At 43.5% G+C, this 17,655-nt stretch overlaps 1 protein-coding gene across 1 annotated transcript; it reads left to right on the top strand.

Annotated features, from left to right (window-relative positions):
* The first annotated feature begins 1,874 nt into the window (after positions 1-1,874).
* Positions 1,875-2,771, top strand: LOC123398705 (dehydrin Rab15-like). Its single transcript, XM_045093152.1, has 2 exons — positions 1,875-2,193; positions 2,292-2,771. Exons 1-2 carry the CDS (start codon positions 2,005-2,007, stop codon positions 2,541-2,543), a joined length of 441 nt encoding a protein of 146 aa, XP_044949087.1. The 5' UTR covers positions 1,875-2,004; the 3' UTR covers positions 2,544-2,771.
* The last annotated feature ends 14,884 nt before the right edge of the window (positions 2,772-17,655 follow it).

Genomic DNA, 17,655 nt, shown 5'->3' with positions numbered 1-17,655 from the left:
ACGCCCTCGTTGCAATCGGACTGAGATCAAGCACATGGCAATTTATAAGAAGTTACTATACGCGGCAGGGCATTTTTTTTCTCTACTTTCGCATCTGTACACGGCAAATCCTTTACAAATGCATGACAATTTCAGTTGTTTTGGCATACAATTCTTGGCTTCATCGGAAAAACTCTTCCTATCGAACATCAATCTATAAATGTTATTACCGTAATAGAAAAATTGTCTTTCATTTCATTTTCTACTCTTGTCGATCATATTTTTTGTAACAAGCATTTTTTATTCGTCACTTGCGTCTCATCATAGTAATCTGTTTGGATACTCTAACCTGGTTAGAGTTATAATTAGATTCTAACCCTTGAACTAACCTGAACTAACTCTAACTCTAAATGTGTTTGGATGGGAGGGTTAGATGGACAATAAATGCTCTTTCTCAATCATTTGATTATTTTGGACCTCTCTCTTTCCCTGGACCCCACCTATTTTAACCCAAAAAAGCACCTCTTGGATGGGTTAGAGTTTTTGAATGAGTTAGATGCATCTAACCAACTTTAACCCACCTGTTTGGATCTTTAAGGGTTAGATGATTCAAATCTAACTCACTCTAACTCTAACCAGGGCCAGTCCTGAAATTTCGAAGGTCCGGGGCAAAAGTTGAACCCGAGGGCCCTTAATGTATCCATCAAAATAATAATTAACATATATGATATAAAATGATATCAAACAGAAAGTGTGAACAAAAGCCATGTTATGCTAAAATAACTATATCCAAAATCACTGGTGAAAAAAACCTTAACCAAATGTTTCATTCACCATCAATAAACAAATAAACTACCCCTCTCACATAGGTTACTAAGGAAGTATTTGACTGCTAAATAAAATAAATAACTGTACCAAACATCTAAAATGAAAGCAAGGTGATTACCTTTTGGTTTGGGAGGATGAAAAACAAGAGACTACATAAAGGACTCTTGTTGTCAGAAAAATAAATACTCTAGTACTCCCTCCATCCCAAATTATTTGTTGGGAAAATGGATCGAAATTGATGTATCGAGAACTAAAAATACATCTAGATACATTCATTTCTAATTACAAGTAATTTAAAACAGAGTGAGTATTTAATTCGTTTCTGCATAGCATCTTTACCTAATTTGTAATGTGTATTTTTACTCTAAACAATAGCTCTGTGCTTGTCATCTGGCCCACCCAATTCATCCAGTGGAAACATCAGGTAAAATACCCTTTCACGTCATGTATCAAAGGAAAAGGCCTACGACCCATGTGAGTATGAAACTATCGTTCAGTTATTTACTTTTTTTATGCGCCCTCGCTCAGCTCTCATGGCGCTGTCGCTGAAGCCGCCGGCAAAAAAGGATCACCTCCTCCTCCGCCACTAGTAAGCAAGGCATACTGGGCTGGGGCCCCTCTCGTTGGGTGGCCCGGGGCGGCCGCCCCGCTCGCCCTGCCCCATGACCGGGCCTGACTCTAACCCTAGGATCCAAACACGACAGATGAAGTCACGAAACAAGGTGCACTGCCCTATAATTTGTTCATCTTACTCACCGTCACCGTGCTGTACTAAACTGTAGTACTACTGTAACATCAAAAATAGAACGCCGAGCTAATCTGTCAAGTCACCCTTCCAGAACAGCCGAACGCGTACGTGTCAGTGTCGCCACCGACACGTTCAGGACCGCGGCGCGTGCACGCGTCCCGGCTATCCGTGCGCCCACGCCGACCACTTGCGCCGCCGGACTCACCACGAAAGCACACGTACCCCCCCTGCAGTAGCCACCTGGCCTGCCACATCCCGTTACAACCCGGCCTGTCGCCACGGTATAAATATCCACCCGGCGTCACTCTTCGCTGCACAACACGACCCACGAGCTGTCTGTCTGTCTGTCTGTCATCCGAAGTCCAAAGCTAGCTGAAGGCACAACACTTCAACTCGCAGTCCGGTTCAGGGAGAAGAGTCCATCATCCAAGGTAGTAGTAGCAGGCAAGATGGAGTTCCAAGGGCAGCACGACAACCCCGCCAACCGCGTCGACGAGTACGGCAACCCGTTCCCGCTGGCCGGCGGCATGGGGGGAGCGCACGCCGCTCCCGGCACCGGCGGGCAGTTCCAGGCCCGCAGGGAGGAGCACAAGACCCGTGGGATACTGCATCGCTCCGGCAGCTCCAGCTCCAGCTCGGTATGATGCTCTGTCGACACACACATGTACGCATTCACGTGCTTCTGTATGTTTAGATGCTGATTTCCGTGCCTGTATGCGTGTGTGTGTGTGTGCAGTCCTCCGAGGACGACGGCATGGGCGGGAGGAGGAAGAAGGGCATGAAGGAGAAGATCAAGGAGAAGCTCCCCGGCGGCCACAAGGACAACCAGCAGCACATGGCGACGGGGACTGGAACCGGAGGAGCATACGGGCCGGGAACTGGAACTGGTGGAGCCTACGGGCAGCAAGGGCACGCAGGAATGGCCGGCACCGGCGAGAAGAAGGGGATCATGGACAAGATCAAGGAGAAGCTGCCGGGACAGCACTGAGCCGCCGGCTCCGGCTGGCTGCTTTCTTTGCATAGCTACGCGTCGAAGCCTTCCAGTTCCACGTGATCTTCATTCAATAATAAGATGAAGCTGAACGAAACGTTGCCTCTGATTTCATCTGTGTCGGGGACACTTTTCTGTATACAGCGTGCGTTGTGTTTATGTTTGTGTGTTCTTGTGTCTTCTTGCTGAAAAAAAATTCAGAATACAAGTGAACTTGTTTCGGTTCGTTCTTTCTTTCTTTCTTTTTTTTTGCGAATCAACTGAACTTGTTTCTCTGACAAAGGAAATCAGGCCCTTATGTCTGTCCAACGAAGGACCAATGTCATTTTTACCCTTGCACCCAGAACGTATGTTCTACTCCCTCCGTTACTAAATATAAGTCTATATGTTCTAGTATGTTGTACACAAAGTAGAAAGCATGCTGGTGCAAAACGAAAAGAGCAACAGTTACATCTTCTAAAAAAAAAGCATGCTGGTGCAAAACGAAAAGAGCAACAGTTACATCTTCTAAAAAAAATTGCGGAAACATCGACTATAGCTAGCATTTGGTTTACCCCAATTATCATGACTATGTTAATATCTATGACGCTTTTGGATTGTCTCATGTCAAAATAAATGGTCATATACTCGATAAGACATCTCCTTAGCTTAAAATGAAGAAAATAGAGCCAACATAAATTCATTGTCAAAAATAAATCCACAGTGTTCACCTTTTGAACAAACTAATTAGCTAGTACTCTTTTTAACAAATCCTAGGTCGCGACAAATGACGCACTGTATGCGTGTCACTTGTCGTAATCTGTGAGTTTTTTTTTTTCGTCGATTTATTTTTTGAAATATTTTATTTCTTAAATTGTGCATTCAAATCTTGAACCGTTTTTACAATTTGATTTTTTGCGTTGAGATCTTCAAAAATAGATGTCATGTTGATAGGTTTTAAAGAATTTTTTAAAAAAAAACCGGATAAAAAAACCATGCCACCCGAGATAGAAAAATAAAAGCATATTTTTTTAATTGTGGCTCTCACGTAAGACAAAATCGTGCCTTTCATGAAAGCAAAATCGTGTCTCTCGAAGAAACGCATTTTTCTCTTTCTAAAAGGCACGGGCATGCGTGTCACAAAAACAAAACTGTGCATCTCGCGGAAGCAAAATCATACCTCTTGCAAAAAAATAGAAAACACATTTTTTTCTTTCTAAGAAGCACAACCGTACCTTTCGTGATAGCAAAATCATGCCTCTCATAAAAGCAAAATCATGTCTATTACAAAAATAACAGAAAATACTTTTTTTCTTTTCGAGAGACACGACCGGGCCTCTCACGAAAGCAAAACCTGTCTCTCGCGAAAGCAAACCGTGCCTCTCGCCAAAAAAAACAGAAATACGTTTTTTTGTTTCCGAAAGGCACGGCGGAGGCAAAAACATGCCTCTCGCAAAAGCAAAATCATATTTCTCGTAAAAAAACATGTTTTCGCAAAAAATAATTAATTTTTTCGTCAAAAAACGAAGAACGGCCGGTGAAAAACAGAAACACCAGAAAAAACAATTTAGAAAGTAAAAAACACGTACGAAAAAATAATAAAACGAAAATCCAAGAAAACGCTTAGAATATGACACGTGGCGATGGCGGAGAACGCGTCAAATGACAGCGCGCGAGAATGCTCTTTGAAAAGCTGCGGAAAAAGCGTTCGCTAATTGATGACTTCCAATGAAAACGCGAAGGGTGATTAAGTCCGGAAACCCTTAGTCGACATATTCAGAACCGATTAAGAAACTTGGTGCCTGCATGCTTTTTTTCTAGGCTATTTTCAAGCTCATAAACACGTAGCGTACCCAAATACCGTATCACAAAAAATCGCTTTTCTGGGCTGTTTTGGAAGCTGGCTCATAAAGACGTTGCGCATCCAAATACTGTATCACAAAAAAACCAGCAAAAATATTATGAGTCACAGGAATTGAACCCACGCCACAGTAATCCAATAATAGTGATTAGATACAACGCGCACGTTTTAAGAACCATTCTGGCCGCACTATCTGAATTAAACCATTTTCACTGATTTTAAGAAAAAAGTTCAATAATTAACCGATCTGACCAGTTGGCTGTTCAAAACATATGTGTATGTTTTTTTTGCAAGATCAGGAACTAAAAAAATCATTCACAAAAAAAGAGTTTGCGGGCTAAAAAAGGCGGACGAAATTTAAAAGAAAAAACTAATAGAAATGGAAAAAGTTCATCATTGTCGAAAAAATTCATCGGTTTTGCAAAAAAAGTTCATCAATTTTGAAAAAAGGTTCATTGATTGGAAAAAGTTCATCATTTCTTAAGAATTTGAAAAAATTCACATTTTTAAAAAAATAACCAACTTAAAAAAATTGATCAAATTTGAAAAAAATTCACCAATTTTAAAAAGTATATCATAAAATCATTGAATTTGATAAAAAAATTCATCAAAAACGGAAAAAATTCATCAATTTTAAAAAATTTGTCATAATTTATCAAAGAAATAATAAGAATGAGAAAAAAGAAAAACTAAAAAAGAAAAAGAAAAAGAGAAAACTAAGCAGAACTGTTTGAAAAACGAATAAGTAATAGAATTAAAATAAGCTTATCTAGCACATCCAATTAGGTGGTTGGGTGGTTATCGAACGAGATGCTCCGTTGTTCGAATCCCACTTGACGCCTAAGTTTTTGCAGTACTAATATACATTGTTTAATGGGCTGGTCCATCACGCGCGCTGCACTTGCTAGTTTGTGAAAATGCACACAAACGCACGCCGTTAAGTCTTTACAATCGGATCGTAAGTCTACAACCCAAGATGGTTAAGATAGTAGTTATCTAAATAGATATGACAATTATCATCTAACTGGTAGAACGTATGTGCGTTGCTACGGGCTACAATGCATAGATATAGATCATAAAGTCGTCCTCAAGGTCGAAGAACGCACGTGCGTTGCTACGTGCTACAATGCATAGAATAGACCATAAAATCGTCTTCAAGGTCCAAGATCATTTCTCCTCATACGTTCTACCGTGTTTGGGCCCAAATGGACGCCCAACTGTCTCCTCAACATTCAACCGACTGTAATGTCCTGGCACCACTAAATCTAAATCACCGGGGGCACAACATTCAACAGACTGTAATGTCCGGGCACCCCTAAATCTAAATCACAGAGGGCGGGGAATGTGGTTGTCCTAACTATAAGTCACGTTATCTTCAATGTGTGTTCCAAATACTTAAGAAGGCTTTGATAATTGTGAGGGCGGGGATATTCCTTTTGTTTTTGACGATGATTGTGAGGAAGCCTTCGAAATACTTAAGAAGGCTTTGATAATTGCGCCTATTGTTCAACCACCTGATTGGAACTTACCTTTTGAAATCATGTGTGATGCTAGTGATTATGTTGTTGGCGATGTTCTAGGACAAAGAGTTGATAAGAAGTTGAATGTTATTCACTATGCTAGTAAAACTGTAGACAATGCCCAAAGAAAGTATGCTACTACGGAAAAGGAATTTTTAGCAGTCGTGTTTGCATGTGAAAAGTTCAGATCTTACATAGTTGATTCCTAAGTCACTATTTGAAGGGGAACGTCGCATGGGAAACAAAAAATTTCCTACGCGCACGAAGACCTATCATGGTGATGTCCATCTACGAGAGGGGATGAGTGATCTACATACCCTTGTAGACCGTACAGCAGAAGCGTTAGAGAACGCGGTTGATGTAGTGGAACGTCCTCACGTCCCTCGATCCGCCCCGCGAACAATCCCGCGATCAGTCCCACGATCTAGTACCGAACGGACGGCACCTCCGCGTTCAGCACACGTACAGCTCGACGATGATCTCGGCCTTCTTGATCCAGCAAGAGAGACGGAGAGGTAGAAGAGTTCTCCGGCAGCGTGACGACGCTCCGGAGGTTGGTGATGATCTTGTCTCAGCAGGGCTCCGCCCGAGCTCCGCAGAAACGCGATCTAGAGGAAAAACCGTGGAGGTATGTGGTCGGGCTGCCGTGGAAAAGTCGTCTCAAATCAGCCCTAAAACCTCCGTATATATAGGTGGGAGGGAGGGGGCCTTGCCTTGGGGTCCAAGGACCCTCAAGGGGTCGTCGGAGCCAAGGGGGAGGACTCTCCCCCCCCCAAACCGAGTTGGACTAGGTTTGGTGGGAGGGAGTCCTCCTCCCTTCCCACCTCCTCCCTTTTTTTTTCCTCTTGATTTTTCTTCTCTTGGCGCATAGAGCACTTGTGGGCTGTCCCACCAGCCCACTAAGGGCTGGTGTCTCCCCCAAGGCCTATGGGCTTCCCCGGGGTGGGTTGCCCCTCCCGGTGAACTCCCGGAACCCATTCGTCATTCCCGGTACATTCCCGGTAACTCCGAAAACCTTCCGGTAATCAAATGAGGTCATCCTATATATCAATCTTCGTTTCCGGACCATTCCGGAAACCCTCGTGACGTCCGTGATCTCATCCGGGACTCCGAACAACATTCGGTAACCAACCATATAACTCAAATACGCATAAAACAACGTCGAACCTTAAGTGTGCAGACCCTGCGGGTTCGAGAACTATGTAGACATGACCCGAGAGACTCCTAGGTCAATATCCAATAGCGGGACCTGGATGCCCATATTGGATCCTACATATTCTACGAAGATCTTATCGTTTGAACCTCAGTGCCAAGGATTCGTATAATCCCGTATGTCATTCCCTTTGTCCTTCTGTATGTTACTTGCCCGAGATTCGATCGTCAGTATCCGCATACCTATTTTAATCTCGTTTACCGGCAAGTCTCTTTACTCGTTCCGTAATACTAGATCCCACAACTTACACTAAGTTACATTGCTTGCAAGGCTTGTGTGTGATGTTGTATTACCGAGTGGGCCCCGAGATACCTCTCCGTCACACGGAGTGACAAATCCCAGTCTTGATCCATACTAACTCAACTAACACCTTCGGAGATACCTGTAGAGCATCTTTATAGTCACCCAGTTACGTTGCGACGTTTGATACACACAAAGCATTCCTCTGGTGTCAGTGAGTTATATGATCTCATGGTCATAGGAATAAATACTTGACACGCAGAAAACAGTAGCAACAAATTGACACGATCAACACGCTACGTCTATTAGTTTGGGTCTAGTCCATCACCTGATTCTCCCAATGACGTGATCCAGTTATCAAGCAACAACACTTTGTTCATAATCAGAAGACACTGACTATCATCGATCAACTGGCTAGCCAACTAGAGGCATGCTAGGGACGGTGTTTTGTCTATGTATCCACACATGTAAATGAGTCTTCATTCAATACAATTATAGCATGGATAATAAACTATTATCTTGATACAGGAATTATAATAATAACTATATTTATTATTGCCTCTAGGGCATAATTCCAACAGTCTCCCACTTGCACTAGAGTTAATAATCTAGCCCTCACATCACCATGTGAATTACATTGTAATAAATCTAACACCCATACAGTTCTGGTGTCGATCATGTTTTGGCCGTGGAAGAGGTTTAGTCAGCGGGTCTGCTACATTCAGATCCGTGTGCACTTTACATATATTTACGTCCTCTTCCTCGACGTAGTCGCGGATGAGGTTGAAGCGTCGTTTGATGTGTCTGGTCTTCTTGTGAAACCGTGGTTCCTTTGCTAAGGCAATGGCACCAGTGTTGTCACAGAACAAGGTTATTGGATTCAGTGCGCTTGGCACCACTCCAAGATCCGTCATGAACTGCTTCATCCAGACACCCTCCTTAGCCGCCTCCGAGGCAGCCATGTACTCTGCTTCACATGTAGAATCTGCTACGACGCTTTGCTTGGAACTGCACCAGCTTACTGCACCCTCATTAAGAATAAATACGTATCCGGTCTGCGACTTAGAGTCGTCCGGATCTGTGTCAAAGCTTGCATCGACGTAACCTTTTACGGCGAGCTCTTCGTCACCTCCATATACGAGAAACATCTCCTTAGTCCTTTTCAGGTACTTCAGGATATTCTTGACCGCTGTCCAGTGATCCACTCCTGGATTACTCTGGAACCTACCTGCCATACTTATGGCCAGGCTAACATCCGGTCTAGTGCACAACATCGCATACATGATAGAACCTATGGCTGAAGCATAGGGGACGGAGCGCATATGCTCTCTATCTTCATCAGTTGCTGGGCACTGAGTCTTACTCAATCTCGTACCTTGTAAAACTGGCAAGAACCCTTTCTTGGACTGTTCCATTTTGAACCTTTTCAAAACTTTATCAAGGTATGTGCTTTGTGAAAGTCCTATCAGGCGTTTCGATCTATCCCTATAGATCTTAATGCCTAGAATGTAAGCAGTTTCTCCTAGGTCCTTCATAGAGAAACTTTTATTCAAGTAACCTTTTATGCTCTCCAAAATCTCTACGTTGTTTCCAATCAGTAATATGTCATCCACATATAATATTAGAAACGCCACAAAGCTCCCACTCACTTTCTTGTAAATACAAGATTCTCCAACCACTTGTATAAACACAAATGCTTTGATCACCTCATCAAAGCGTTATTCCAACTCCGAGATGCTTGCACCAGTCCATAAATGGATCGCTGGAGCTTGCACACCTTGTCAGCATTTTTAGGATCGACAAAACCTTCGGGTTGCATCATATACAACTCTTCCTTAAGGAAACCGTTAAGGAACGCCGTTTTGACATCCATCTGCCAGATTTCATAATCGAAAAATGCAGCTATTGCTAACATGATTCTGACGGACTTAAGCATCGCTACGGGTGAGAAAGTCTCATCGTAGTCAACTCCTGGAACTTGTGAAAAACCCTTTGCCACAAGTCGTGCTTTATAAACGGTCACATTACCGTCAGCGTCCGTCTTCTTCTTAAAGATTCATTTGTTCTGAATAGCCTTGCGGCCCTCAGGTAGTATCTCCAAAGTCCACACTTTGTTCTCATACATGGATCCTATCTCGGATTTCATGGCTTCTAGCCATTTGTTGGAATCTGGCCCCACCATTGCTTCTTCATAACTTGCAGGTTCATTGTTGTCTAACAACATGATTGGTAAGACGGGATTACCGTACCACTCTGGAGCAGCGCGTGATCTCGTCGACCTGCGTGGTTCAACAGAAACTTGAACTGGAGTTTCATGATCATCATCATTAACTTCCTCCTCAACCGGCGTCGCAACGACAGAGGTTTCCCCTTGCCCTGCGCCACCATCCAGAGGGATGAGAGGTTCGACAACCTCGTCAAGTTCTATCTTCCTCCCACTCAATTCTCTCGAGAGATACTCCTTCTCGAGAAAAGCTCCGTTCTTAGCAACAAACACTTTGCCCTCGGATTTGAGATAGAAGGTGTACCCAACTGTCTCTTTTGGGTAACCTATGAAGACGCACTTTTCCGCTTTGGGTTCCAGCTTTTCAGGCTGAAGCTTTTTGACATAAGCATCACATCCCCAAACTTTAAGAAACGACAACTTTGGCCTTTTGCCATACCACAGTTCGTATGGTGTCGTCTCAACGGATTTTGATGGTGCCCTATTTAAAGTGAATGCAGCTGTTTCTAATGCATAACCCCAAAATGATAACGACAAATCAGTAAGAGACATCATAGATCGCACCATCTCTAACAAAGTACGATTACGACGTTCGGACACACCATTACGCTGTGGTGTTCCAGGCGGTGTCAACTGTGAAACAATTCCACATTTTCTTAAGTGATCACCAAACGCGAAACTCAGATATTCACCCCCACGATCAGACCGTAGGAACTTGATCTTCTTGTTACGATGATTTTCCACTTCACTCTGAAATTGCTTGAACTTTTCAAATGTTTCAGACTTGTGCTTCATCAAGTAGACATAACCATACCTACTTAAATCGTCAGTGAAGGTGAGAAAATAACGATATCCGCCGCGTGCTTCCACGCTCATTGGACCACACACATCGGTATGTATGATTTCCAATAAGTCACTTGCACGCTCCATTGTTCCGGAGAACGGAGTCTTAGTCATCTTGCCCATGAGGCATGGTTCGCACGTGTCAAGTGAATCAAAGTCAAGTGACTCCAAAAGTCCATCAGCATGAAGTTTCTTCATGCGCTTTACACCAATATGACCCAAGCGGCAGTGCCACAAAAATATGGCGCTATCATTATTTACTCTAACTCTTTTGGTCTCAATGTTATGTATATGTGTATCGCTATCAAGATTCAATATGAACAATCCTCTCACATTCGGTGCATGACCATAAAAGATGTTACTCATAGAAATAGAACAACCATTATTCTCAGACTTAAAAGAGTAACCGTCTCGCAATAAACAAGATCCAGATATAATGTTCATGCTCAACGCAGGCACTAAATAACAATGATTTAAGTTCATCATTAATCCCGATGGTAGCTGAAGTGACACTGTGCCGACGGCGATTGCATCAACCTTGGAACCGTTTCCTACACGCATCGTCACTTCGTCTATCGCCAGCCTTCGTCTATTCCGCAGTTCCTGCTTCGAGTTGCAAATATGAGCAACAGAACCGGTATCGAATACCCAGGCACTACTACGAGAGCCGGTTAAGTACTATCAATAACATGTATATCAAATATACCTGATTTTTCTTTGCCCGCCTTCTTATCTGCCAGATACTTGGGGCAATTGCGCTTCTAGTGACCCATACCCTTGCAATAGAAACACTCCGTTTCAGGCTTAGGTCCAGCTTTGGGTTTCTTCGGCGGATTGGCAACAGGCTTGCCGCTCTTCTTCGAATTGCCCTTCTTGCCTCTGCCGTTTCTCTTGAAACTAGTGGTCTTATTCACCATAACCACTTGATGCTCTTTACGGAGTTCAGACTCTGCGACTTTCAACATCGCAAACAACTCGCCGGGAGACTTGTTCATCCCTTGCATGTTGTAGTTCAACACAAAGCCTTTGTAGCTTGGCGGCAGTGATTGAAGGATTCTGTCAGTGATAGCTTCTTGCGGGAGTTTAATCCCCAGTTCAGCTAGACGGTTTGAGTACCCAGACATTTTGAGCACATGTTCACTGACAGACGAGTTTTCCTCCATCTTGCAAGCATAGAATTTATCGGAGGTCTCATACCTCTCGATCCGGGCGTTCTTCTGAAAGATAAACTCCAACTCCTGGAACATCTCAAATGCTCCATGACGCTCAAAGCGACATTGAAGTCCCGGTTCTAAGCCATACAAGACTGCACATTGAACTATTGAGTAGTCCTCCTTACGTGCTAACCAAGCGTTCTTAACATCCTGATCGGCCGTAGCGGGTGGTTCATCTCCTAGCGCAGCATTAAGGACATAATCCTTCTTCCCAGCTTGTAAGATTAGCTTAAGATTACGAGCCCAGTCTACAAAGTTGCTTCCATCATCTTTCAACTTAGCTTTCTCTAGGAACGTATTAAAATTCAGGATGACTGTCGCGTGAGCCATGATCTACAACACAAATATATTCAAAGTGGACTTAGTGTTGGAAATATGCCCTAGAGGCAATAATAAATTAGTTATTATTATATTTCTTAGTTCATGATAATCGTTTATTATCCATGCTATAATTGTATTGATTGGAAACACAATACTTGTGTGGATACATAGACAAAACACTGTCCCTAGTAAGCCTCTAGTTGACTAGCTCGTTGATCAAAGATGGTCAAGGTTTCCTGTCCATAGGCAAGTGTTGTCACTTGATAACGGGATCACATCATTAGGAGAATCATGTGATGGACTAGACCCAAACTAATAGACGTAGCATGTTGATCGTGTCATTTTGTTGCTACTGTTTTCTGCGTGTCAAGTATTTGTTCCTATGACCATGAGATCATATAACTCACGGACACCGGAGGAATGCTTTGTGTGTATCAAACGTCGCAACGTAACTGGGTGACTATAAAGATGCTCTACAGGTATCTCCGAAGGTGTTCGTTGAGTTAGTATAGATCAAGACTGCGATTTGTCACTCCGTGTGACGGAGAGGTATCTCGGGGCCCACTCGGTAATACAACATCACACACAAGCCTTGCAAGCAATGTAACTTAATGTAAGTTGCGGGATCTTGTATTACGGAACGAGTAAAGAGACTTGCCGGTAAACGAGATTGAGATAGGTATGCGGATACTAACGATCGAATCTCGGGCAAGTAACATACCGAAGGACAAAGGGAATGACATACGGGATTATATGAATCCTTGGCACTGAGGTTCAAACGATAAGATCTTCGTAGAATATGTAGGATCCAATATGGGCATCCAGGTCCCGCTATTGGATATTGACCGAGGAGTCTCTCGGGTCATGTCTACATAGTTCTCGAACCCGCAGGGTCTGCACACTTAAGGTTCGACGTTGTTTTATGCGTATTTGAGTTATATGGTTGGTTACCGAATGTTGTTCGGAGTCCCGGATGAGATCACGGACGTCATGAGGGTTTCCGGAATGGTCCGGAAACGAAGATTGATATATAGGATGACCTCATTTGGTTACCGGAAGGTTTTCGTGCATTACCGGAAAAGTTTCGGGCTCATCGGTAGTGTACCGGGAGTGCCGGGAGGGGTGCCGGGGACCATCGGGAGGGGTGTCACGCCCCAAGGGGTCTCATGGGCTATGGGAAGAGATAAACCAGCCCCTAGTGGGCTGGAATAAGTTCCCACTAAGGCCCATAAGGTTTGAGAAGGAAAAAACACAAGGTGGAAAGAGTTTCCAAGTGGGAAGGTGGAATCCTACTCCAAGTAGGATTGGAGTAGGACTCCTCCACCTCCAATTTCGGCCAAACCTTTAGGTTTTGAGGCTGCCTCCTCCCCTCCCTCCCACCTATATATACGGAGGTTTTAGGGCTGATTTGAGACGACTTTCTCACGGCTGCCCGACCACATACCTCCATAGTTTTTCCTCTAGATCGCGTTTCTACGGAGCTCGGGCGGAGCCCTGCTGAGACAAGATCATCACCAACCTCTGGAGCGCCGTCACGCTGCCGGAGAACTCTTCTACCTCTCCGTCTCTCTTGCTGGATCAAGAAGGCCGAGATCATCGTCGAGCTGTATGTGTGCTGAACGCGGAGGTGCCGTCCGTTCGGTACTAGATCGTGGGACTGATCGCGGGATTGTTCGCGGGGCGGATCGAGGGACGTGAGGACGTTCCACTACATCAACCGCGTTCTCTAACGCTTCTGCTGTACGATCTACAAGGGTACGTAGATCACTCATCCCCTCTCGTAGATGGACATCACCATGATAGGTCTTCGTGCGCGTAGGAAATTTTTTGTTTCCCATGCGACGTTCCCCAACAGTGGTATTAGAGCTAGGTTCATGCGTAGATGTCTTCTCGAGTAGAACACAAAAGTTTTTGTGGGCGGTGATGTGCGTTTTGCTGCCCTCCTTAGTCTTTTCTTGATTCCGCGGTATTGTTGGATTGAAGCGGCTTGGACCGACATTACTCGTACGCTTACGAGAGACTGGTTTCATCGTTACGAGTAACCCCCTTTGCTCAAAGATGACTGGCAAGTGACTGTTTCTCCAACTTTTAGTTGAATCGGATTTGACCGAGGAGGTCCTTGGATGAGGTTAAATAGCAACTCATATATCTCCGTTGTGGTGTTTGCGTAAGTAAGATGCGATCCTACTAGATACCCTCGGTCACCACGTAAAACATGCAACAACAAAATTAGAGGACGTCTAACTTGTTTTTGCAGGGTATGATTGTGATGTGATATGGCCAACGATGTGATGTGATATATTGGATGTATGAGATGATCATGTTGTAATAGAAATATCGACTTGCACGTCGATGGTACGGCAACCGGCAGGAGCCATAGGGTTGTCTTTATACTAACGTTTGTGCTTGCAGATGCGTTTACTATTTTGCTAGGATGTAGCTTTAGTAGTAATAGCATAAGTAGCACGACAACCCCGATGGCAACACGTTGATGGATGATCATGGTGTGGCGCCGGTGACAAGAAGATCGTGCCGGTGCTTTGGTGATGGAGATCAAGAAGCACGTGATGATGGCCATATCATGTCACTTATGAATTGCATGTGATGTTAATCCTTTTATGCACCTTATTTTGCTTAGAACGACGGTAGCATTATGAGGTGATCTCTCACTAAAATTTCAAGACGAAGTTGTGTTCTCCCCGACTGTGCACCGTTGCGACAGTTCTTCGTTTCGAGACACCACGTGATGATCGGGTGTGATAGACTCAACGTTCACATACAACGGGTGCAAAACAGTTGCACACGCAGAACACTCGGGTTAAGCTTGACGAGCCTAGCATGTGCAGACATGGCCTCGGAACACATGAGACCGAAAGGTCGAGCATGAATCGTATAGTTGATATGATTAGCATAGGGATGCTTACCACTGAAACTATTCTCGACTCACGTGATGATCGGACTTGAGATAGTGGATTTGGATCATGTACCACTCAAATGACTAGAGAGATGTACTTTTTGAGTGGGAGTTCTTAAGTAATATGATTAATTGAACTAATTGTCATGAACATAGTCTAATGGTCTTTGCGAATTACGATGTAGCTTGCGCTATAGCTCTACTGTTTTTTTATGTTCCTAGAGAAAATTTAGTTGAAAATTGATAGTAGCAAACTTTGCAGACTGAGTCTGTAAAACCGAGGATTGTCCTCGTTGCTGCGCAGAAGGCTTATGTCCTTAATGCACCACTCGGTGTGCTGCACCTCGAGCGTCGTCTGTGGATGCTGTGAACATCCGACATACACGTTTCTGATGACTACACGATAGTTCAGTGCAAAGTACTTAATGGCTTAGAAGCAAGGCACCGAAAACGTTTTAAACGTCACGGAACATAAGTGATGTTCTAAAGAGATGAAATTGTGATTTCATGCTTGTGCCCTTGTTAAGAGGTACGAGACCTCCAACAAAATTCTTTGACCACAAAGTAAAGGAGAAAAGCTCAATCGTTGAGCGTGTGCTCAGATTGTCTGAGTACGACAATCACTTGAATCAAGTGGGAGCTAATCTTCCAGATGAGATAGTGATGGTTCTCCAAAAGTCACTGCCACCAAGCTTTGAGAGCTTCGTGATGAACTATAACATATCAAGGATAGATACAATGATCTTTGAGAGATTCGCGACGTTTGACACTGCGAAAGTAGAAATCAAGAAGGAGCATCAATAGTTGATGGTTTGAAAAACCACTAAGTTTCAAGAAAGGCGAGGGCTAGAAGGGATACTTCGTGAAACGGCAAAACAGTTGCTGCACTAATGAAGAGACCCAAGATTAAACCCAAACCCGAGACTAAGTGCTTCTGCAATAAGGGGAACAGTCACTGAGGCGGAGCAACTCTAGATACTTGGTAGATAAGAAGGCTGGCAAAAGTCGAGAGAAGTATATTTGATATACATAATGTTGATGTGTACTTTACTAGTACTCCTAGTAGCACGAGGGTATTGGATACTGGTTCGGTTGCTAAGTGATTAGTAACGCGAAATGAAAGCTACGGCATAAACGGAGACTAGTTAAAGGCGAGGTGACGATACGTGTTGGAAGTGTTTCCAAGGTTGATATGATCAAACGTCGCACGCTCCCTCTACCATCGGGATTGGTGTTGAACCTAAATAATTGTTATTTGGTGCTTGCGTTAAGCATGAACATGATTGGATCGTGTTTATTGCAATACGATTATTCATTCAAAGAGAATAATGGTTACTCTATTTGCTTGAATAATCACCTTCAATGGTTTATTGAATCTCGATTGTAGTGTTACACATTGGTGCCGAAAGATACGAGTTAATGATGATAGTACCACTTACTTGTGGCACTGCCGCTTGAGTCATGTTAGTATAAATTGCATGAAGAGGGTCCATGCTGATGGATCTTTACTCACCTGATTTCGAATCACTAGTGACATGCAAATCATACCACATGAGCAAAGCCTTGTTTTCATTGAGATGAAACAAGATAGTAACTTGTTGGAAGTGATACATTTTGATGTATGCAGTCCAATGAGTGCTGAGGCACGCAGTGGATATCATTATGTTCTTACTTCACTGACGACTTGAGTAGATACAGGAGTATTTACTTAATGAATCACAAGTCTGAAATGTTGAAAAGTTCAATTCCGTTTCAGAGTGAAGTTCGTCGTAACAAGAGGATAAACTGTCTACGATATGATCATGGAAATGAATATCTGAGTTACGAGTTTTGGTACACAGTTAAGACAATGTGGAAATTGTTTCGCAGTTCATGCCACCTGGAACATCATAGTGTGATGATGTGTCTGAACGTCATAGCCACACACTATTTGGTATGGTGCATACTATGATGTCTCTTATCGAATTACCACTATCGTTTATGGGTTTTGCATTAGAGACAACCGCACTCACTTTAAATAGGGCACCGCGTATTTCCATTGAGATGACACAGTATAGACTGAGGTTTAGAGAAATCTAAACTGTCGTTTCTTGAAAGTTTGGGGTTTCGACACTTATGTGAAAAAGTTTCAGTGTGATAAGCTCGAACCCAAAGCGGATAAATGCATCTTCATAGGATATCCAAAACAGTTGGGTACATCTCCTATCTCAGATCCGAAAGCAAAGTGTTTGTTTCTAGAAACGGATCCTTTCTCGAGGAAAGGTTTCTCTCGAAAGAATTGAGTGGGAGGGTGGTAGAACTTGATGAGGTTATTGAACCATCACTTCAACCAGTGTGTAGCAGGGCACAGGAAGTTGTTCATGTGGCGCCTACACCAATTGAAGTGGAAGCTGATGATGATGATCATTGAGCTTCGAATCAAGTTACTACAAACCTCGTAGGTCGACAAGGTCGCGTACTGCTGCAGAGTAGTACGGTAACCCTGTCTTGGAGGTCATGTTGTTGAGCAACAGTGAACCTACGATTTATGGAGAAAGCGATGGTGGGCCCAGATTCCGACAAATGGCTGGAAGCCATGAAATCCGAGAGAGGATCCATGGATGAAAACAAAGTGTAGACTTTGGAAGAATTACTTGATGTTCATAGGACTATTGAGTAAAGATGGATCTTTAAAAGAAGACAGACGATGATGGTGATAAGTCACTATTAAGAAAAGCTCGACTTGTCGCAAAGATGTTTTCGACAAGATCAAACAGTTGACTATGATGAGTCTTTCTCAC

This window comes from Hordeum vulgare, chromosome 5H (assembly GCF_904849725.1).
Source record: "Hordeum vulgare subsp. vulgare chromosome 5H, MorexV3_pseudomolecules_assembly, whole genome shotgun sequence".
Classification (NCBI taxonomy): domain Eukaryota; kingdom Viridiplantae; phylum Streptophyta; class Magnoliopsida; order Poales; family Poaceae; genus Hordeum; species Hordeum vulgare.
The sequence above is the reverse complement of the archived record's forward strand: the minus strand, read 5'-3'. Positions and strand labels throughout refer to the sequence as shown.

Coding starts and splice junctions, on each gene's coding strand:
- LOC123398705 (XM_045093152.1), top strand. CDS start 2,005: ATGGAGTTCCAAGGGCAGCACGACAACCCCGCCAACCGCGTCGACGAG. Junction 2,194..2,291: donor GCAGCTCCAGCTCCAGCTCG/GTATGATGCTCT, acceptor GTGTGTGTGCAG/TCCTCCGAGGACGACGGCAT.